At 44.1% G+C, this 23,150-nt stretch overlaps 1 protein-coding gene across 7 annotated transcripts in view; it reads right to left on the bottom strand.

Moving 5' to 3' along the window:
- Positions 1–23,150, bottom strand: part of Tenm4 (teneurin transmembrane protein 4) — a 768,485-nt gene that overhangs the window by 108,169 nt on the left and 637,166 nt on the right. For all 7 annotated transcript variants that reach the window (XM_076846576.2, XM_077108835.1, XM_076846577.2 and 4 more), the window contains 2 exons: positions 21,574–21,774; positions 2,756–2,941 (listed from right to left, as the gene is read on the bottom strand). In XM_076846576.2, the coding sequence (XP_076702691.1) occupies positions 2,756–2,941; positions 21,574–21,774 (387 nt within the window). The remainder of the gene's footprint in view (positions 1–2,755; positions 2,942–21,573; positions 21,775–23,150) is intronic.

The following is a 23,150-nucleotide window of genomic DNA, read 5'->3' as shown; positions in this document are numbered from 1 at the left end:
TAAAAAGCTTCTCAGACTGGGGATTGGTCATAGGGAGCCCAGCTTCATCTTTTTCTTTTGAGTTCTTCATTCCTGCTGTAAGGTAATCGGCTCATTCTTCCTGTTCATGGAGGGCAGCAGTGCGTAAAGAGACCCTCCACTCTTCTTCCATTGCATGGAGGACTCTGAGCCAATGTCCTAGTTCTCTGGTGTGGGTAAAAACTATGACTACATTGCAGCATTGGAACTTGCTGCATGATAATGACCCATTGCATAATAATGAAATCTGATAACGAGAGAACATTTAACACTTTAAAATTCTAACTTTTCACATCAGCAGATTTTTTTCTTTTCTTAAATCACCCTTGCATGAGTGAATTTTCTTGGAAACATAAGAAAATAGTCCTTGTTACCACAAAGATTAAAAGAGCGTTCTTCTCATTTCTATCTCAACAGGAAAAGGAAGGCACCCACTACTATTTCTCTGAATTTCCCCCCATCCCTTATATCCTGCAAGGTCACTGAAGTGTTCCTCCAGCACCAGGGTGTTGGGTTTCCCATGGGGATGCAGGTGGCCACGGCACAGACCCACAGAGAGAAGGCTGCCATGCAGGAAAATCAGACAAGGACAAAGAAAATGCCCACCACACAATGAAGGGTAATAGAATTCTGAGCCAAAGTCCTTTCATCTGCACCACTGTGACTAGTCCATTACTTCTCCAATGTCCTATGACATTTTTCTGGTATTTAGGACTGTCAACCTTCCTCTTCTATCATGCACATTTACCTTGATGTATTTCTTATCTGGAGGGGAAAAAAAAAAACATCTGCAACTCCGAGGAGGAATCTGTTCTTAAAGAGTGACAACAGGGTGAGCAAGGGAGGTAGAGAGGACAGTTTGACTTCTTGGCATCAAAATAAATGGGACCTTCTTAAAGCCAGGCTGATGAATATCCACAAACCATTTGATGTAGCGCAGCCTGCCCACGAGGCCTGCCATGAATCATCTGTGACTGGACTAAGGGAGAATTTCCCTCAGTCCCTAGTTATTGGACTCAGCTGAGATGTTTTATCTTATAAAAGTCTAACATTTATAAACTTTTTGGAGATTGGAAAGGCAAGCGGAGGATTCTGTAAGCAAGTGATAGAAAACAGAATACGCTATCCTTGGGCTCTGATTTCTTTTTGAACAGAATGGGCCATCTTCTGGGCTGTGAGACTGAAATGTCAGACTGACCTCTGTCATGCAGAAAGGCAGAAGAGAGTGGGAAGCGGAGTTTAAAGAAGAAGGCCCCGGGGAGGGACTAGGCCATATCTCATTAAGGGGTTTCCAGGACATTAACACAAAGAAGCCATCAAGGAGTGGACAGTGAGATGACATGCTATCTTTGGCTGTGGAAGAGCAGGAAGACTGCTGCCACTGTGGAGGAGCGAGGGCTGGGCAGATTAGGTGAGGGACTCCAGTGCACTCAAATAAGAAGAAGGCACAGCCTTGGGAAGGACATGCACTGGATGCTACCATGGAAAACCTGGCCTTTGTGGTGCAAGAATTTCAAACAGCTGCTGAGGAGGAAATCAAGCTGCAAATTCCTGATCTACCTCTTTAAAAGATACATGACCTTTAGACTCAGGTCCTGAAACAGAGGAAATGATCCATACTTCTTCGCTTTATAAGAAGTATAAAGTAATGCAGTTAAAATCTTTAGCACAATGCTTGACACAGTGTACATATTTGAAAATTAGAAGCCATTATTATTAATTAAGTGTAAGGTGTTCCATAGCTACTTATTAACTCAGTGATTTCATCGGGGCAAGGACCAAGGGTATGAAGGAATGGCAAAACAAAACAAAACAAAACAGAAAACCCTAAAAGAGAAGAGTTAGCTCCTTTTGCTTAAAATTCTTTGTCCCTTGAAAGCTTAAGAGTTTCTCTAAGACCCAAGAGGTCTCCTCCAAGCTGGAGAAGCACCTGGAATCCTGCTTTCTCAAGCCACATGCTCACCATCTGATTACAGACCCTTCCTTTTGAAAAAATGGAAGGGGAAAAAGTTAAAACACACACAAACCAGTTGATTCAATAAAGAGCTTTTGGTGAGTGTTCATTCCAGGATAATAAACCAAGCAAAACGTCTGGCTGTGTTTAAAATCAACAAAACCAGCAGGAAAGGCAGAGAGAGGAAAGGCAACGGGGAGATGAGCTTGTTTTTAAAGCTGCTAACAGTGCTGCTGCAGCGGGGGCGGGTGCTGAGGAGACCCCAAGAGAGGAGAAAGGAGACAGATGCAGACAGGATGGATGCTGAGGGCAGCAGAGGGGAAATGCAGATGTGGCCTGGGTCCTGTGGAGAGCCTCCCCAGGGTTCCAGGCCTGTTGGGGAGCCTCCGAGGCCAGCTAGAGTGGAAACTCAGAGACAGTGAAGCTGATATCCATGGCTATGTGTATGGACTGCTCCACTGCGTGCAGGCTTGTGCGGCTCTCTTTACCTGCATTCTTCTCCCCATCCCACAGGTGAGGAAACTGAGCCTTTCACCTGGAAAGGGCTAAACAGCAAGGTGTGCTAACCAGCTAAGTGGGACCTGGAAATAGAAACTCGGAAGACTAAGGTTGAAAACACCACACTGTGAATTTAAATCCAATTGACATCTAGGAAAAGCCAGTCATAATGTCATCAGATGAAAGGACTTTTGACCCCTTCCCACATGCAATGGGGACCCAGGCTAGTGACCCCACAGACAAAGGTGTCCTGCAGACCCAGACCAGGTATCCTGGGCGCCGTACCGATGGTGCAGTGCTCGCCGTTCCACCCGGGACTGCACTCGCACTTGCCGTCGCGGCAGGTCCCATGCTCGGCACAGCGTGGGTGGCAGGCTCGCTGGTCACACGCTGCCCCCATCCAGCCATCCTCGCAGCGACAGGTGCCCCCCACGCAGACGCCATGGCCACCACAGTCGGCAGCACAGATCTCTGTAGGCAGAAGGTGGGAGGAGGAGAGAAAGAAACAACTACTGAGCAAGTCACTGCTGGGGACAGGATCACACTTGGTTACCTACTAGGCTTCTGTGAGTGATTCCAGAGGCTTGGGAGACTAATCTCCGTAGACAATGGCCTCAGGACCACAACAATGCCCTGGGCCGAAGCCTGCCCTGCGTTGTTTCCCCACCAGGACAGGAGGGACAGAGGGCTCTGCTCTATTTGCTTTTCCTGCTGCCAGCCAGTCTCCGCCTTTGTGCTTGCCACTTCCAAGGGGGACTGGCCTTGTGAACAGATGTGAGAAAAAGTCAAATTTAATTAAAAACTGGTTATGTGTGAAAACAAAGTGAGGAGGAGTCCCGGTCACCAAGTAAAGAGCTTGTGGGTCTGGCTGGGGCATGTGCAGAGTTCTGGGGCCCGTGTTTCACAGCAGCTCTGACTCTAACTGAAATGGGGGTGAGGGGAGGCTGGATCCTCCACCCCATGGGCATACTCCGGGTTGTTGTCCAAAACCTGCAGTTTATTCTCTGTCCTTGGCTTGCTGCTTCCTCCCCCTAAATCCAAGCTCCATCTAAATGGGCTTTTAGACTCAAAGCAAACAGCTGGCGGGGTATGGGGAGCACTTGAGGGCCAGAGTGGAGCCGCCTGTTCCTTCACAAAGGCCCGTCTGTGCAGTGGTGCGGAGCACACAGGGCCTGATTCACAAGCCCCTCGGGCTTCCGGCCAGCAACTACTTCATGCTTCTTGCAGGCAGAGGTCGTGAAGGCTTCCAAAACGTAAGTGCTCTTTAGGAAATAGGCTGAGCAACCGTGTCCATGGATGCGCTCTGCCAGGGCTCTGATGGAGACCCGGATGCTTCGCGGCCCAATAGTCTTCACATTCATGTGAAAATCCTGACACTTTAAATTTCTTTTAAACTAAGTGAACTGGCATCTGTGCCTTTGCCCATTACTCCCTTCCAAGTGACATTGCTGGTGTAGAAACTGCTAATGTTTTAGTTGCTTTTGAAAAAGGAAAGAAAACAAAATTAGATTTCAGAGGCTCAGACCTTCATTACTAACCTGAAGACAATGGATAAAATGTTTGCAAAATTAAAAAAAAATGCTCTTTATGGTGTGTCCTTATGCAAGCAAAATGGAGGTACTTCCTACACATCTGATTTCTCATCTGCTGAGAAAAGAGAGAGGCTGCTGGAGGAGGGACAGAGATAGCTCTGAATTGGAGCCAAAGAACTGGATTCTATGCAAGGCTCAGGAGCTTCTGAGCTGTGTGACTATGTGCAGGTTCTTTGACTTTATTGAGCCACAACTTCTGGCCCAGGGGAACAAGTGCTGTGTGATACTGTGGTCAGCCCCCTGATGACCAAGCCAAGCTTCAGTGAGCACTCAGTGAGGTGCACAATACAAAAGATCACGGTAATGGCTGATTAACTCAAGAAAGGTTTCCTGAAGACTGGGAGTCCAAAGAGGTTTGTGAAATCCTGCTCAGCCACTAATCTGCTGAGAAGGTCACTTCTGTCTGGGTATCAGTTTCCTCATCTATTTCAGGGGGTAACCTGCCTGATGGTTTTTAAGATTCCAGGCTTTAACTTTGTGGGAGTCTATGATACAATTACTCACTGTGTTACATAATATAATTCTACCCCCAAGGCTTGGCTCACCTGTCACAGGTGACAAGAAGTCACCTGGGAGTCAACCTGTGGTTATTCTCTTGCTCCTTCTCATCCCATATTACACATTAAGAGTAATTCTTTGTTTTTGTGACTGTCTCATTGTCAGACCAGGAACAAGCTTGGACTAGGTTCTCCTTCCTCAGATCACCTCTATCCCTGGTACCGAGCACAAGTCCTGGCACAGAATAGAGCCTTAATTAAGTTTTGTTGCCCAGAGAGACAGGCACATGAGGATGAAAAATAATTTGTATACACACTGCTCAACCTGGCTGAAAGTCCAGCAAGGTCTACCTTTCCCAAGTGACCTATCCACCAGAAAATGTACCATGCCAGGGTGGGGCTGTGGAGCCAAGTGTTACTACCCCTAGCAGCCCATCTAGATCGTTGTTCAAGCTCCTTTCAGACAATGTTTTAGGCAACACTTCTCAGCCTCTTGGCTGAGATCAAGTGTAGACAACATCGTAGCCTTTCCTAGAGATAAATAATGACAATCTCCAGTCCTCAGGCCTCCCTAGATCCCATCTGGAACTCCCACCTTTTCTGCACACCACTGAAGGACAATGATCTCCTGATGACTCGGAGGCTGGGTCTAGGTTCAGGGCTGGAGCTTTCCCAAGAGCCCCGGGGAGAAGAACAACTTGGGCTTTGCTTGGGTTTACTCAGCACTTTTCCCAGTGGTAGTTTATGGTGTGAAAGTAAACAGCAAACAGTACTTCTATTCACCAAGCCAGGAGAGGGACAGGCTGCTGGCGCCAAAGTGGACATGTTTTTAGGCAGCAGGGATATGGAGTTGATGGGGACCGAGAACAGAAGAGGTAGGCCTTGCCCTGGACTTACCTGTGGGATATCAGGTCTTACCTAACAGGCATAGCTGCCCCATGAGCCTCAATATCCATGGGGGATTAATTTCAGGACCCCCCTGAATACCCAAATCCATGGATTCTCAAGTCCATTTTATAAAATGGCAAAGTATGTGTATTTAACCTTTATAATCCTCCTGTATATTTTAAGTCATCCCTAGATTATTTGTCATGCCAAATACAATATAAGTGCTATGTAAATAGTTGTCAGATTATATTACTTAGGGAATAATAATGAGAAAAATAAGTTCAGTACAGATGAAAAAATTTTTTGGAATATTTTCAACCTATAGTTGGTTGAATGGATACAGAACCTGTGGATATGGAGGGAAGACCTTACAACATTCCTTTACTAATTAATCTAAAGGTAGTGTGGACAAAGGAGAGTAAGACTTGCAATCAGATATAATTCCAAATCTCAGTTCAGCCAGTTACCTGACCTCCTACCCTATGGTTCTTAGCCTCATTTGATTCCTCCATAAAATGGGGAGGGACGATAACAGCACCCATTTCAGAGGGCACTTGGTACCTGATATATTGTAGGTCTCAATAAATTCATACTGACTTATTTATCCTTCTACTAATCTTCCACACATGCCTACTATGTGCCAGAGCCTGTACTTTGTACTCGAATACAGAGGTCAGTAGATACAATCTGTCTCCCAGGATGTCTTTGTCCAAATAAACCACAAACTGATATTGGCATTCCAAAGATTATCCAAATAATCTGTAGCCATCCCAATAACCTATAGCCATTATCTCTACCATTTGGCATATATGCAATGGATTAAAACCACAGATCTGGAGTCTACCCATGTCTTTGCCACTGATTGGCTGAATAATCTGCAAGTTGCATGTTATGCAATCCATCAAACCTTCAACTTCTATTTCTATAAAATGGGGACAATAATTCCCACTTCACAGATTTTACAGACTTGGTGTTGGATCAAATGAGGTAATGTGTGGGAAGGCCATTTTTGGCTTAGTTAACACTTAGATCACGTTTTACAGTTTAAGAAGCATATTTCACATACAATTTCTCACTTAAATATCATGAGGATGTTATGAGAACATTTGGCTGCTATCCTTCTTAGAGGTGAGGATACCAAGACCCAGATGGGAGAAGGACATTCTACAAGGTCATGTAGGTGTCTGTGTGTTCTCCTTGTTTTGACCATCCTTAAGCAACACAGAATTGCAAGACAGGCATTCTACAAATAAGAAAACAGCCTCAGAATAAGGAAACAACAACAACAACAACCAACTATATCCTATATCCTCCAGGGAAGCTTTTCTTTAGGGGAAACTCCTGGTTTATTCCAGCAGATTCCTCCCACCCACTTCTGGCCTCGCTGCCTCTTTTTTTGTTACATCCAGTTAGACCCTGGATATATATGAGATGAAATGGGATCCTCCACACGGAGTTTCCCAGACACTTGATCTCACTCTTTGCGTCTGGAGACTGTGGGTCTGATCATCCAAACATTCCATTTCCTTGCTAGTTGACACTAGACATGCTCTCCTGGCCCGAAGCTAAAGCTGCTCAGTGGCTGGGCACCCTCCAACAGCCCTTTACAAGCTGGGTTGTGAGCTCTTACACATTTTAATGGAAGGGGCCTGAACTGGCGACCTTGATGTTTATTGGGTGCTAACTGATGGTAACGCAGCCTGGGAGCGCTCGGGTTCTCCTTTGCAGAGGGGCCAGTTTGAGTGGAAGAGACCCACTGATACATGATGGAAGCAGAAACCTATGCTGCTACTTTATCATCTGTCCTCAGGTTTAGTCCCTATTTGTTATTTATTCTCCCAAATACTTTGATTTATTATTTTTGTTCCTGAAATAAAGGAATAGCTCTATTTTTGCCTTCTCAGATTCTGCTTTGACATTAAAGCAGATGTAACTTCACAGAGTAGTTGGTGAGATCCAAACAGGATGATGTTACAGAATGTGCTTTGACAGCTCATATGCCTTTTACATCATAGAAATGGGCCTTGGTGAAATTTGGGTTGCAGTTCCTAAGTCTCATGTTTCCTTCTTTGTAAATTGAGACAACATGGCTCACTCTAGAGGGTTGTTTGGCACTGAGGATACAAGTGGGGACGACCTCAAGGAGTTTAGGTCTGACATGACAGATGAACATGACCTAAATCTACCGAACTACATGAGCAAATGTGAGCCAAAGTGAAGAGTCTAGCCTAGTGCCTGGTGTGTGATCAGAATATAATAAATTTCACAGACACGTTTTTATAAAAAATGGAAATGAGAAGCAGTGATAAGTAGACTAGATTGAAGGCTGAAGATCAGATGCGAATTCTGACTTTGGAAACACATCCAATACAAGAACATTTGATAATTGCCGGCTGACTTTCATATGATCAAAATCCAAGCTTTCTGATTGAATGCTGAAGGTCTGGGGCCTGGCAGGTATCTGTGGAGGTAGTAGGGAGTATACTGGCTGTAGGGTAGACTGACTCCCTAGTTTCCCTGCTATGGGTTCTTGGGAAAATTACTTAATCTCTCTGAGCTATAATTCTTCACTTCTTAAATGGAGAGAGTAATAATTATCTCCCTCCTATAGGGTGGATGGTGATAATTAAAGGAAGAGGTATGTGTAAGAAGCTCTATGTAAACTATATTGCATGTATGACTGGTTGATGAAGCCCTAAGACATACTTTATCAGCAGAGCTCCATGCTCCCTAACAGAGGATCAGCTTCCGGATGAGCCAAATATTTGCTTTTCTAATAGTAACCTCAATATTTGGGTATGAAGCTCTTGTTCTGGTCACCTGGATGGCACCATTGTCAAGACTATTAAAAGCTAGGTAGAAGCCATTTGTATGTGTAGGATGATATTTTTCTTGAAATCAGGTGATGATCTCCAACTGTCCTAAATTTCTCATTCCTTGCCTGAACTATAACAGGGTCTTGAAGATGACCCAACTAGACTCAAGAACACATTATCTCTTTTCTTTTTCCTTCCTTCTTTCTTATTTTTTTTGGGGGGGGTGGGGTGGGAGGAGGTAGGAGTAGGGGGATACCAGGGATTGAACCAGGGCACTTAACCACTGAGCCACATCCCCAGCCTTATTGTATTTTATTTAGAGAAAGGATCTTACTGAGTTGCTCAGGGCCTTACTAAGTTTCTGAGGCTGGCTTTGAACTCATGATACCCCTGTCTCATTCTTCTTAGATGCTGGGATTACAGGTGCATGCCACCATGCCTGACACATTAACTCTTTTCTTGTAGGAAGTCAAACCCAAGCACTTTCCCTTGCCCAAGCAATCTCTTTCCCATCTCACTTGTGTATCTTTTTTCTAGACTAGAATCCCACCTGACAGCAGAGTCTAGCTTTTATCCATCTTGGTTTCCTGAGCACTAGCACCAGGCATGGCACAGCATGGCTTTCTACAGATGTTTGTTGAAAGAATAAATAATTGGGAAAAAAAAAAGTTCCATGAAAGAAGTGTATGTTTGTTGGCTTGACTCACTGTCATAGTGCACACAAGTTATTTTGTCAAATATATTCTTATAGAGGCTCAGATTTCTTTGCACCTAACCTTCTTAGACACTCATCTTCTGAGTTGTGATTGTAAAAGGTCTCAGTCCTTATCCTCAGAAACATCTTCCTTTGTGCCAATGCCCAAACTGCACCTGTTGTCTTTCCTTGAGGGAGGTGAACATATGAGGAAGAGGTGAAGAGGGCAAAGAAAAGATCTAAGATTTGGCTATTGGTAATTATGCCCCAAAGTGTATACGTAAGGGAGAAGCTGCCCCGGGCTTCTCTTATTAAACTCTAATCCACATACAAGCCCAGATGAAGCCTGGGACCTATCATGGCTATGTTTTAATTTGTCTGGACTTATTTTACAATCCTGTTCATTAAAATAGCTGGTAGGGGAAGCTGTGTCTTTCCCCTAAAGGGAGAGACTTACACATAATTTTCCCATAAAATTTTTTTCTACTTGGAAAGATGCTCAAAATTGCCCCAAATAGGGAGTGGTAGGGACCCCACCCATGGTTCTGCACACTTTCTGCTGAACAAGGAATGGATGCAGATGAAGATGTTTTTAAAATTCTGGGGATGTGGGAACAGAGTCTGGGCCCCATGTGACCTCTTGGGAAGTCTGTTTGTAAGTCAAATTTGATAAGTCAAATATTTCTATTTTGCTTAGGAATTGAGATTTGGAGAGTGACCTTAAGAAATTTTAATAGTGAGTTTGACAATTTAAGATGAATTCTGCTTGGATTTTCTGTTTTATCACTAGTTCATCTGAGTTACTGCCCACTTGAGGGATTTCTCTAAAATCCTGGTAGTCTTAAAATTCAAGTCAATCTACCTAGCACTTAAGGCAAAAATAAGAAAGAAATGAAATTTCCACAACGTTGCAGAACTGTTGTTGATGGCACAGAAACGTTACCTCATTCCTGCTTCTTAGCAGTCCTGTAAGGCTACTTGCACTCCTGTACTGGAGTCAAGGAGACTGCTTGGAGAAATGCTCAAAGGTACTTAGCTAGAATAAAAGGTGATTATACTAATACAGGTTTTTGGTTTGTGAATTGTGGGATCAGGTTGAGGTAAAACCTGATGTAATCTGACAGTGGTTCCCTGACTGTTAATTGTAAATTAGATCATTGCCACAGTTAGACTACACAATTTCTAAAATCAGAGTCTGAGTCTGCTTCCTCACCCCAACTGAATCTCTGTTGGATTAAGAACTTCTCCTTTTCTTTGTTTCTCTGTTTATCTATCCATCTGTCTGTCCCTCCACCTAACTGCCTGATCATCTAACTGGTTATCCAGTCACCAGGCCATTTAACTAAACATCCATCCATTCATCCATCCATCCATCCATCCATCCATCCATCTATCCATCTATCCAACATGTGACCTGAGCAAGTTACTTCATCTCTCTGTGCCTCAGCTTTCTCATCTGCAAAACAGTATATAGATATCAAATATTAGGCTCACGTACAGGTTAAATAAATGTTATGCAATGTGTCTAGTGTCACATACATCTTTCACGGAGTAAACATCTATTATATGGCAACTATTTCATGTTTATATGCTGGAAAGAGCCAGGGAAGGGAGGGTTTGAAAACATGGGGAAAGCAAGGGATGATGTTCCACTGAGATGCCTCTTAACAAGTTGGCAAACACTGGACCCAAAGCATAATTGGCAAGACAGGCTTACAGGGCAGTTCATCCCCTGGGCAAGGGAACACAGGCAGAGAGATATGTGGGCATGGGCTGTGTAGGGAACCATCCATAATAATAGGAAAGTATTTGACTAATGCTCTCAATGTTCTCAGTGAGGTAGGAGGAAGGAATATCTGTGAGCAGTGGCCTGGTGAATAGCTGTAGACACTGAAATAGCTCATTTGGGGACCAAGAGTGAGGGCTCTTGGAGTATGAGAAGAACTGCATTGGGAGGGCCCAGGAAAGGTTAAAGATCTTGAGCATGATGGGATGTGGCTTAGCCAAGATCAGAAGCCTAACTGTAAGATCAGAGATGGGTCAGGAGATCTGTGTTATGTGGTTATAGGACCAAGAGTAAAAAAGACGAGAACTTAGAAGAGTAGATTTTGTGGTGGAGCAATGTTAGACAGCAAAACTAGGACCCAGAAGAGGAAGTGCCTTGTTCTATGCCACACAGTGACACACATGTCAGTACTTGAAAAAGAACTTGCTAGCTACCTTATAAAAACAGTCCTGTAGGGGACCAACTAGGCAATGGCTACAAGAGACATTTATGTATTTTTGGCCCCTCCTCTGTGCTTCTGCATGTGCAGTTTCCATGGTCTAGGCCCTCCTCTGCTTCATCTTCACATGTTCAAGTCTAAGTGTGCTTCCAGTTCTGGCTACAATAACACCTCCTCCCTGAAGCCTTATCTCAGCCACAAGGGGTTCACCTTCACAAAGACTTCTATGAAGATCATTCTTTCTCAGGATTATTAGTCTATCTGTGTTGCCTCCAGGATCCTGCTATCACAAATTATTCTCTGCACTCCCCAGTGAGGCTCACACATGTATCTATGTGGTCCCAAATTCCAGTGATAGGGGGCAGAGTATGCCATGTGATTACTCAATGTTCTGTGACTTTACACAGAGCAGAGGCCTTGGAGTCAGGCAAGCTGGATTCAAGAGTCTGATCTGCTACTTCTGCAACGTGAGACAAATGCTGCCCACCTTTGTGCCTCATCTATGTCATCTGTAAAATGGTGACAATAGTACCCCAGCTACTAGAATTTTAAAATTGATTTTTCAGTGTATTGAGAAACCTGGCACAGTGGTGCACACTTGTAATACCAACTCCTTGGGAGGCTGAGGCAGAATCACAAGTTTGAGACCAGCCTGGGCAACTTAGCAAGACTGTCTCAGGATAAATAAAACATAAAAAGGGCTGGGGTATAGCTGAGTGGTAGAACATTTGTCTAACATGCATGAGACCTTTGGTTCAATCCCCAGCACTATCACAGAGGTAGTCAGCAGTAGAAGTAGAGGCCCTGATGGCTGGCTGGCTCCAGTTGCTCCTCTGTGACTCTCAAGGTCACAGATAAATGCTGTGTTACTTCTGCGGGGCTGTGTTACTTCCAAGGTCTGAATTATTGTGTATATATCTCTATATATCTACATATCTATCGAGAGTGTGTGTACCTACTATGTGCCAGATATCCCTAGATGCAGGCTGGGAATGCAGAGATGATATGAAATTACTCGTAGCCACAAGGAACTCAAGTCTTCCCATGCATGTAAATGAACACAAAGCTGGTCACCACACCAGTGAGCAGTAGGCTGATTATATGTTAATTTTCTCTCCTAAAGGAGATCGTATTTTGAACAGGCCAGCATTCTCTCGAGTAAGTCACCCCCTGATCCTTCCTTCACTAACTTAGGCCAATAGTTTTTTAGTCCCAGTGCAGGTTTTAGGAAGACAAGGAAGAAGGTGCAAAAAAGCAGCCTGAGTCTGACTTCCTTACTGTAATTAGTGTCCTCTAGACATTGAGGCCAAACCCAAGCCACTCTCTTGTGCTTTTCAACTTCCCCTCCTATCACCCGAGAGCCAGCGCTGCTCCAAGTCATGGCTCTGTTCTGCAGATGGAGATGGCACAAAGCTAATGAGCCTTGGGAAGCACATGGCCTTTCACCTCATTCAAGGAGCTTAGAGAGCTTTCAAACCAGGCAGAAAAGTGAATTCCAGTGTGCTGGTGCAGAGCAGGTCTCCACACCTATTCCTCCAGGACTAGAATTTTAAGCCTTTACAAAGTACCTATCGCAAGAAGCAGTAAACCTGTTATTCATCTTAATTGGAGGGTATCAGGCTTCCTGATTAGAGGAGTTCAAACCTATTTGGGAGGAGGCCTCCAAACAGGGTCTGACTCTGCAGGATAACAAGCCAGGAAAGGCCTGGTGAGCAAAGGAGCCAAAGAACATGACTGGGATGTGCATCCTTGGCCACAGGTGGAACCCAACTCACTAAAAGGGTCCAAATGGGTGAAATGAAGGTAGACAATGTCCTCTTCCAAAAGATCTCTGACCTGATATCCTTTGGTAAAAGGCTCATTTCTCCACCCAGCTATGAGCTCATCTATCTAACTCTTTCCTGGACACTTGCACCAGGATGTCTCCAGGCAACTAAACTGCATGCTGATGTTAGAGTAAACTTTCTAAGACCAAACTGCCAAGTTGGACCTCCACTTAAAACTTCTTGGAGGTTTCCAATGACAGATAAACCTAAACTCTTTTATATCATTCAGGTTCTGATACCTGTTAGCTTTCCTTACCTCTTCCCCCTCACTACTGCCATAGATATGCTAAGATAAGCCACATTGCACTACTAAAAATTCCCAGGAGATGCCCTTGATCTGTCTCAGCTCTGTACATGTTGCAAGTCTTTGCTGCAAAGTGCTTGCTTCCTCCCTCTATCTGTGCCTACTCATAGCCAACCTCCAACACCCATCTGAAGTCCCATGTCCTCCAAGAAGCCACCTGGATCACCCCAATTAAAAGTAACTAGTCTGTTTCCTGAACTCCGGGAGTACTATGAAGCACACCAGGGTCATGATTCCATTTGCATGATTCCTGGCAGTGTTACTATATGAAGTGGTACCCGGTACACCTGATACCTAATTCACTGCCAGGTTCAGTGTGAACCTTGGTAGCAGCCAGTGACAGAGTTGTGCAGGGAATATACTATGAACCCAGAGAAGCCTGGATTTGAACTTTTGATTCCCCAAAGTGTTTTTGAGAAAGTCACCCAAATTCTCTAGATCCTGATTTCTTGGGAACAATACTCCCTGCCATGTCAGAGGCTTATGTATTTGTTGTCTGAATAAATTCTGATGCATATATATGAAGGAGTTCTGTACAATGTAAAATTTCCTTTCAAGGAACAGTTATTTTTTAAAATTACAAGTTATCATAACAGTAGTTTGATTCAGAAGACAAGTAGAGAGAGAGAGAATATAAGTATCAGCTTGGACATCCAAACAGAGACCTGATTCTGAAGCCCAATTTCAGGAGGACTTATATTTACATACTGAAGAGCTCCAATTCTGATAGAAAATGTTCCAGGGCTGTCGGGGGAAATTCCACTAAATTAAAAAGCTGCCAACTCCTGGTTTATCAACCTTTAACTCTGGCAGTACTTAGCAGTATGCCTGTCTGGGCCCAATTTTCCAGTGTTTGATTAAATGCTAGGAACTGACCATCTCATTGTGTCTAAACGTCTACGCTACTTTCCAGACAACTGGAGAGCTCTTCCTGCTTCCCTCCAGCACTCCCCTTCCCTCACTGTGGCAGCGTTAATGTCTCAGATATTTATTATTCTGAACTTTGGTTTTTAGGCTGTCACTTGCTGCTGGGAAGGGGCACAGGAAATGTCAAGTCTCACTGGATATTATTTCTCGGGTGAAATTCTAACCTTGAGATTCCTGTCCTGTACCATACCTATACAGAAATAGCCCAGCCTGATCGTTTCCTTTTGATGTTTAATTGGATGTCGGTGCTGTGCTTTCTGGGCTGAGAACGTGGTGCTTCTCAGAGATGGAACAATTCTGGCTACACAAATGAGACTTGTAACAGGGGAGAATGCTCAATGCTGAATCTAATTTTCTCTCCCATCCATGAACATAAGACAATTTCTCTGGCATTAAAGCATCTCACTCAGTCTTTCTGTCATTAATAAGAATTAAATTCTGTTCCCTCAAATTTAAATGTAATTATATTTTGCCTTGTAAATAAAATTGAATTACCATTCTCAAAAGTTAGCATTAATTCAACGGCTATGTTTAGAGCTTTAATTTTTTTTTAACCCTGCTGCTACTTTCAGTTTATTTATTTATTTTTTAAGCATTTGGTTCATTTTGCTGTCAATTGTGAATTAATTTAATAACACAGCTGTTCAGATCCCTATTCATCTAATCATTATTGTTATCATTTATGCTTTGAGGTTTCACTTTTCTTTTTGGTAGAGAAAGAGAGTAATAGAGATGGAACTGAAAACTCAGAGGATATGAGTTTGAATTCTGGAATGTCTCCCTAAGTTAAGGTAGAGCCTACACCAGAGGTTGAGCTGAAAGAGCCAAAGAGAGAGTCCTGATGTAGAATCTGGGAGGGAAATAGTCAATGTTCACGGAAAAAGCTGTGAATTTAAGAGTTTTATTTATTAAGACATTTGGGTGGGCTCCGTGATTTGCATTGCATATATTCTGACCTGATTTTCTACTACTGACTCAGGGCTCCTACTTTCTAGTCAGATAAGATATGTCTTTATCAACAGATGGCATGCTCACAGGGCTCTCTTGCTTCTGCACATGCTACCCCTCAGCCTGCAATGCCTTGCCCTCCTTGCCACCAACAAGCATCCCTTCAGTTCCCTTTCACAGTGTGGCTCCCATGTCTCCTTAGTGAGGACCTCCCCAGACTCCTCTCCTAGGCTCCTAATCACTACTGTATGCACACCAGGCTTCGAGCTTGGGCATTCCACTTCGTGAACAGACTCTGGGGCTCTCTGATCCTTGGTGCCTTGAACAGTGCTCAGCACCTAGAGGAGGCCAGAAAGGCTCAGTGATTGTGTGAAACAAATGTGCGTAGCTGTGGGGGTATGTGCAGGTCTGGAACTACTCCAGGTCTCTCTCTGAGGGGGCTGAACTCTGCTGGCACTGAGCTCAGGAAACTCACTGTCCTGAGAGAAGGCTGCTGCTAATACAGTGTGGCCCTTGTGCTGTGGGCCACTGACCTAGTTGTTTGGGGTAAATGTGTCAGCATATTAATGACTCTTGGTCTAGAGTCAAGGACCAGTGTTGGGGGCTGGGGGAAGGGGATGGTAGAAAGACTCAGAAGCAACAAGGACACTGAGCCTCTGAAAGAGAAAACAAATTGTTTTAACATTGACTCAGATCCAGGCCTCTGGCTCTGAACTTTCACACTGTAAACTGCCCTCAAACTCAAATTTGTTAGCATCTCACACTGTTTGGCTAATTTAGACCTAATCATGCATTCTGAAAAATATATACACTCATACTTCATTTAGTAAGTGCTTACTGAATGCCAGCCACCATGCTAAGCATTTTATGCATACATATTAAAGCTAATTTGGAAAACAGCCCTGCAAGGCAGGTATCATTAGCTATACTCCACGGATCAGCCGAGTCTTGACAATCTAGCCTGGTCCTACTCCAAATCTCATGTGATTCTTACTGAGGGCACATGCTACCTCCAAACCAATGCCACTGTATCTCTAAAACATCTCCACCTGTTATTCCATGAAGCTCAAGTGCAATGAAATGATAAGAATCATAAACCACCAGCAAGAGCATTTTACAGGCAGGCTCTCTGCCATGCGCTGCTTCTGTGCGCCAGCAACCCAAAGGAATAAAATGTAGTGAGAGGCTCCTTTCAAATAAAAGCCATTTATGGGAGACAAGACTCAGAGCAGTGGAAATTAGGAATGAATTTATGAAGCTGAGAACAGAGGCAATGGGAGAGGGTGGGAATAAAGACCCCCCCCCAAAATTATCCTATGGAGGAGCAAATGATAAGTCTAAGGACTGGCCTTTCAAATGGTACCCTGGAGAATGTCACAGAGCCTGCAACCTTCTTATGAAGCCATTAGGTTCTGAAGGACAGGTAGGCTTTTCCAATTCTAAGGACCATCTCAAAGAGGTTAAATTTCCTCCCTTTCTAAGGCAGCTCTGTGCCAAGGGGAAGAATGGCCAACCATAGCCCTTGGGGTAGGTGGAGCCAAAAGCTGCTGAGCTGTGCCTTGAAGCACAGGCTGATGATGCATCTAGCCCAGCAGGCTGCTCCCTGGGGTGAAGAAGGGGCAGTGGTGTGGTGCTAGTTCAGGAGGAGCTCTGGCTGGCTGGCACTGCGACTGAGACTAATAGAAGTGAGGTTTGGAAAGTGGCAGAGAAGGAGCCAGAGGCTTGGTTTTCTTGAAGATTGTGTGGGGTGGCAAGGAAGGGTTCTCCGTGTGGGGGAGGGGGTCCTGAGAGAGGACGGCTGTCTGTCCAGTGGTGTGCTGAATCTTCCCAGGCAGAGTTTCAATTGCAACACCTCCCTTTTCTGTGTTCCCAGTGGGCTCTCTTTCCTCTTTTTGCCCGTTCACTGGTTAGGTCTTGGGTCATTCATGCAATAGTCACTGAGAATCTAATGCATGTTTGGCCCTGTGCTCAGGATGTGGACAGACTCTGACCTCATGGAGCTCACAGCTCAGTTCTAGAGGGACCCGACTGCTCAGATCACCGTGGTGTCAGCACTGCAGTCTGGGTCTTGAATGTCTCCCAAAGGCCATGTGTTGAAGGTTGGATCCCCAGCCCTTGGCATTACTGGGAAGCATCTGACCCTGTAGGAGGTGGGGCCTAGTGGAAGACAGTTAGGTCATTGGATGCATGCCCTTGAAATTGTATTGGGACCCCAGCCATTCCTCTTTTTTTCTCTTTCATTTCATGGCCACCATGAGGTGAGCAGTTTTCTCTACCATGTGCTCCCACCATGACATATTGCCATGCTACAAGGCCCAATGTGATGGGACTAACTGACCATGGACTGGAATCAATAAAACTATGAGACCAAACAAACCTTTCCTCTTTTTGATTATCTCAGGTATTTTGTCACAGTGACAGAAAGCCGATTAACACACTTAGGAAAGACCTTGGAGCCACATCTGGTTTGAATCTGGACTCTGCCACTTACTAACAAGGTGGGGTAGGTGCTGGAAAGTAACACCACTTTTGAGCTTCAAGTTTCTTCATCTAGAAAATGAGAATGCTAGTGACATTACCTTCACAGGGCTCTTAGAAACCTTAACCAGGATAATGATTGTAAAACACATAGTTCAGGGCTGGTATGTGGTGAGCACAAAGAAATAGGTGGCTCTTTAATTAGCACTCCATCCTGTGGCTTATCAGGAAGAAGAGATGATTACTGACAAGGAAGCCTCCTTGGATGGAAAGGGTTTGAGGTAAGAGCTGAGGATTGAGACAAAGGTCTGCCCTGGATTCAACTCTGCAGCTGTAAGCCAATCATTTTGGGCAAGTCATTTCCCCTCTCCAACCTTTCCTATCTACATGACAGCAGGGTCACCTTCCCTGCTGACCTCATCATCCCAAACAATTTGGGAAGCAGATTCCCTTAGGGCCCAAAGTTAAGGACAGAGGTGCCCTGGGGCTGATGGGTGGGATACAGCATCTTCTGGGTCACAGGAATCTGTTCACAATTATCTCATGCTGCCTGTCAGGGTGGAGGACCATATTAACAGGCTGGATTTAAGGAACAGTTTCTGAGATGAGACTGGAAACCAGGCTGCCAGGAACCAGGGACCCAAGTAAACACTGTATAAAATCTGCCTTCACTGTTTCCACAAACCTCACCAAAGTGCTGAGGAACTTGTCAGCTCACATTTCATTACAGGCTGGCTGTGGAACACAGGGCATGTGGATTTAAGCTGCCTTCATTAAATCCTGTTCCTGGTGCTGAACAGCAGCAAGACACTCATCTCAGGGAAGAGACAGTCCTCCTTCCTAGTGGGTGGTGGCCAGCAGGAGTCTAGCTTTGCCAACCCACAGTGGACCCTGATGTTGGGAGGACCACTTAGGACATGTCTGCTGGTGTGCAGAGACTGATGAAAGTTCTGGGCATGCCAGACAGCACACAGAATAAATAACATGAATAGAGTTTCTGCTTGTCCAGTGTCTGAGCTGTGTGAGGTACTGGGGTAGCCATTTCACCTGTATTTTCTCTCCCAATCCCCACAACAGTTTTATAAGGCAAGTGGGAAGAAACTGAGGGTTGGAGAGGGTAAGATACCTACTGAAGATGCTCAAGGAGTGGGGAGCAAGTCTTCTGAAATGAGACCTGAGCCTGCTCCATTAGTACCTCTTTGAACATAAAGATGGTCTCTTGGCTGCCCTTGCATCCAGACAATGAGGCAGCTCTTGCTTGGCTTCATGGCAAAGACTCACTAGTTTTAAAATACCTTCCATTTGGTGAAAGTGTTCTTGGAATGGAGGTAGAAAGAGATATAAAAGTGCATGTTACATGGCAGACACTGTTCTATGTGTGTACAAAAATGATGTAATTTAACAATCACATAATTGCTGAGATGGGTGCTATTACCCCCATTTTTCAGATATGGAAACTAAAGTCAAGAGACGTTAAGCCTGCCAATGCCACACAGAGGCAGAACTAGGGTTGGACCCAAAAGTAGGTGATGCCTAGGTGGTTGAGATAAGAGGAGAACACTTGAAATGCTCTCATTATCCTTCCACCTGGGTGACAGGAAGCAGGCTTGACTTAGAGCCCTGGACTGGGTCGGACTCCCCTTCCTCACTCACCAGCATGCCTTTGGTAAGTCATGGAGCTTCCCAGCATGGATGATACCACACTTGCCATCCTTCCTCACATGGCCATGGTGGTGTGGTTGTGGAGTGTGCTTCTGTGTGTCGTAGTTTGGTGTATGCTATCAGTCACTCAACAAAACCCCAAATTTTACTACTACTGTGAAGGGGGTCAATAACTTGAAGCTGTCCTTTAAATTCCTGGCCTTGCAACAATCATGACACCATTTAGTCAGTTAAAGATTGGAGACTGAAAAATTATAATTTGCATTTCTGAAAGGCATGTCTTATCTTGTTTCATATTATCAAATGTTTCTGTTAATATCCAGTGCTTCCACTGATGGCTGTGTTAATCAAGATCATAAAAATAGATAACATTTATGGAGCCCACATCATGGGCTGAGTAGCATGCTCAACTCTCCTTTGCATTGTTTTGAATAATTGTCACAGTGACCCTGGAAGGTAGATACTATAGTTATCTCCATTTTTTAGCTTTGAGGGGTAAAGTGACTTACCCAAAGTTACAACTATGAAGTGGTAGGGCTGGGATTTGAACCTGGGTCTGTCTGACTCAGGGCCTCTTCTCCCCGCAGAGTTCTCTGCCTTCACGTGAGCCACAGCTATGGGGAAGGCAGTACTCAGGATTGAGAAACAATTCAATTCAAATAATTCAACAGTTCTACTCAGAGTCCCTCCAATGGTTCTGTCATCTCCTTTCACAGGACTAAACTAAAGAATACTTCAAAATATCACCCAAAGTTATACCTGCCTCCTCCAAAACTGTGGAATTTCATTAGGGATTAACGGTGCAAGTCACAGTTATAGACCTATCATAAATTAGCTTTGTGGCCATATAATGAACTATACAAGCCAGCGTAGCTTTAAGAGGATCATTTATTATATTGCCATAAACAGAGCTATATAAAAAGAATTATTTCTGAGACTCTGCACATCTGTGCTCACAATCATGTCTTTATGTGAGCTTTGCAAACAAGGATAAAAGTCCAATTTAGACTGTTACTGAATGTCAGTTCTCCATTCAATGGGGAAAGGCGATTCAAAGTATTCCAAAGGTGTGAACGCCAAAGGTCTCAGCCATCTTTCCAGATAACAACCAGAACTGTTAATCCACAACATAATGAGCTAATTTAAGCCTCACATTGTTTTAACAGTGTGGAGTGGTGAGGAAGGTGATTTAGAGCAGAAGAGCCTAGTTGGAGATGCTATCACTCTCTAGCTGAGTGTCCTGGGGCAGGATTACTTAAAAATTCTCTGAGCCTGAGCTTCTTTATCACTTTATTTTTCTTTCTTTGTTTGTTTGTGGTCTCCCCTCTACTCTTCCCAGAATGCAAGCTCTGAGAAGGTAGGGATGTCCTAGGATCTTTATCCTCTCTGATTAGAAAAGTACCTGGGGCACAAATAGGTGCTCAATAAGTATTCACTGGTTAAAGTGTCATGTAAATTGGTTAAATAGGGATGAGGATTCCTTTCTCACAGGGATTTTATGTGGGTTAAGTGTGATATTGGATGTGGACTCAACTTATTATGTACCAATACTATGGTAAGTGAATCATGTATGTTCTTACTTAATCCTCTTTGGAAGAGTCTATAAATCACAGCACTTATAACAGAAGGATGCCAACAGCATTACCCTTTGAACTTGACATGTATAAATTCTGTGGGGAGCCAGAAACTGCAATCAAGAGTACATTCAATCCTGGCTTAAATCATTCATTCATTCATCAGTATTTCTGATGAATGGGTCAGGCCCGTGCTGAGTCCCAGGGCTTAGTCATGAACAGGTATGTTCATGCTGCACGCATGGAACTTACCATCTAGTTGAGCATCTGACCAAAGGCAGGTGGGGGCCAGATCACAGAGAACCCTAAAACCCACCATGAGCTTAGACTTTACTCTGGGAAATGGGTGAAACCAAAGTGTGTGCAGCTGGGGCAGGGGCCACTCTTACCCCTTTCCCCATGGCTCTTGTCTAGGAACTTTCCTACAGCCTTGCCCAAGGAAAATAGTCCTATGTGAGAGAAGGATCTCTAAGAAACATATCTAGAATTACAGGTACTATTGCTAATATTGATAAAAAAAAAAAAAGAATACTGTTTTGAATCTCAAATTCACCTCTGTGGAAGAAACAATTGTGATTTTTGAAACTTCTGCCCATCTAAGAATGGGTAACATATCATAGTGGGAAGCCCCTCCCTCCACCCACACCCTGTGCCCCTTCTTCCCACATTTACCAATAGAACAGTCATGTCCAGTCCAGCTTGGGTCACAGCTGCAAAGCCCGGTGTCTGGGAGGAAGGTCCCATGGCCTGAGCACTGGTCCAAGCAGGTGGCCCTGGGTGTCTCGCAGTTGGTGCCTCCCCATCCCACAGAGCAGTGGCACTCGCCTCTCACGCAGACACCGCGGCCTGAACACGTGGGGTCCATGCAGTCCACTGTGATGAGGAGGAGAGGGGACACAAATAAGCATCTTGCAGCAAGGTTGAGGGTTCTGTCAGCAAATGCGCAGCTAGAAGGACACCATGTCCCATGGAGATGCCTCTTGTGGTAAAGAGCAGTACTTTAGCAAAGCTGAGTCTCCAACTCTCAGTAACGGACCATTTACCTCTTCGAGGCTGTTTCCTCAACTGTGAAGTTTGGACACAAATTCTACCTCTTGGTTTAGGAGATGGACCAAGTATAACCTCATATCAAGCATCAATATAGCACCCAATGACACCCCCTTCCCCGCATTGTCCATAATAATCGCAAGGATAGAGGACAAGATTGTGCTTTGTTCATTTCTGATTCTCACCTCCTAGAATAGTGCTCAGCACCTATGAGGTTCTCAACAACTCTATACAACAAACTTTTGCTGTTTACTACTTTATAATGCAATTTTATTTATGTGAGCATGAAATTAAAATAAATTCCTTAATTTAAACAAGAATTATTTTTGCAACTAAATCCTATTTGATTTCATAATCTCCCCCAAATTCTTGGGGCTTGCCTGAAGGTGACATTTGATCGAGTATTTAAGATTACAAATGCTGACTTTGCGCAGCTTCTCCTCTGTGGTGGGTGAGCTAGAAAGCTACAGCTCCCAGCCAGCAGCCCTTACAAGGCAGGGGCCCCAAGGCAAGGGGTTTCAAGAGGCAGATGCAGAAAAGGGGAAAGGGGAAAGGGAAGGAAGACTAGTATTGTGGGTCACCTGCTTTGTGTCTGCACTATATTAAGTACTTTATCTACACTATCAGATTCAGTTCTCTCAATAACCCAATAAGGAACACATGAGGAAAACAGGCTCGGAGGGGTAACAAATTTATGTTAGGTCACATAGCTAAATCATGCCAAAGATAAATTTTTTCCCCATTTTTTAAAATTGTGGCAAAATATAAGACTAGACTTACCACTTTAATCATTGTTAAACGTGCAGTTCAGTGGAATTAAGGACATTCACATTGTTCTGCAACTACTAACCACCAGCCATCTCCAGAACATTTTTTATCTCATAAAAAAGAAGCTCTGTACTCATTAAATAAATCCATATTTCTCTTTTCCCTCAGCCCCTGGCAACCACCATGCTACTTTCTGTCTCTGAATTTGGCTACGCCAGGTATCTCATGCAAGTGATATCATATGGTATTTATCTTTTATTGATTTATTTCACTTGATATGTTGTTGAGGTTCACCACTGTTGCGGTGTGTGTCTGAATTTCTTTGCTTTTTAAGGCTTGATAATATTCTATCACCCTATATGTGCTACATTTGGTCTATCAATTCATCCATGTGGGTTGCTTCCACCTTTTAGCCACTGTGAATAATAGGCTAT

This window comes from Callospermophilus lateralis, chromosome 2 (assembly GCF_048772815.1).
Source record: "Callospermophilus lateralis isolate mCalLat2 chromosome 2, mCalLat2.hap1, whole genome shotgun sequence".
Classification (NCBI taxonomy): Eukaryota; Metazoa; Chordata; class Mammalia; order Rodentia; family Sciuridae; genus Callospermophilus; species Callospermophilus lateralis.
Note: the sequence above shows the minus strand (reverse complement) of the source record. Positions and strands in the feature narration are given on the sequence as shown.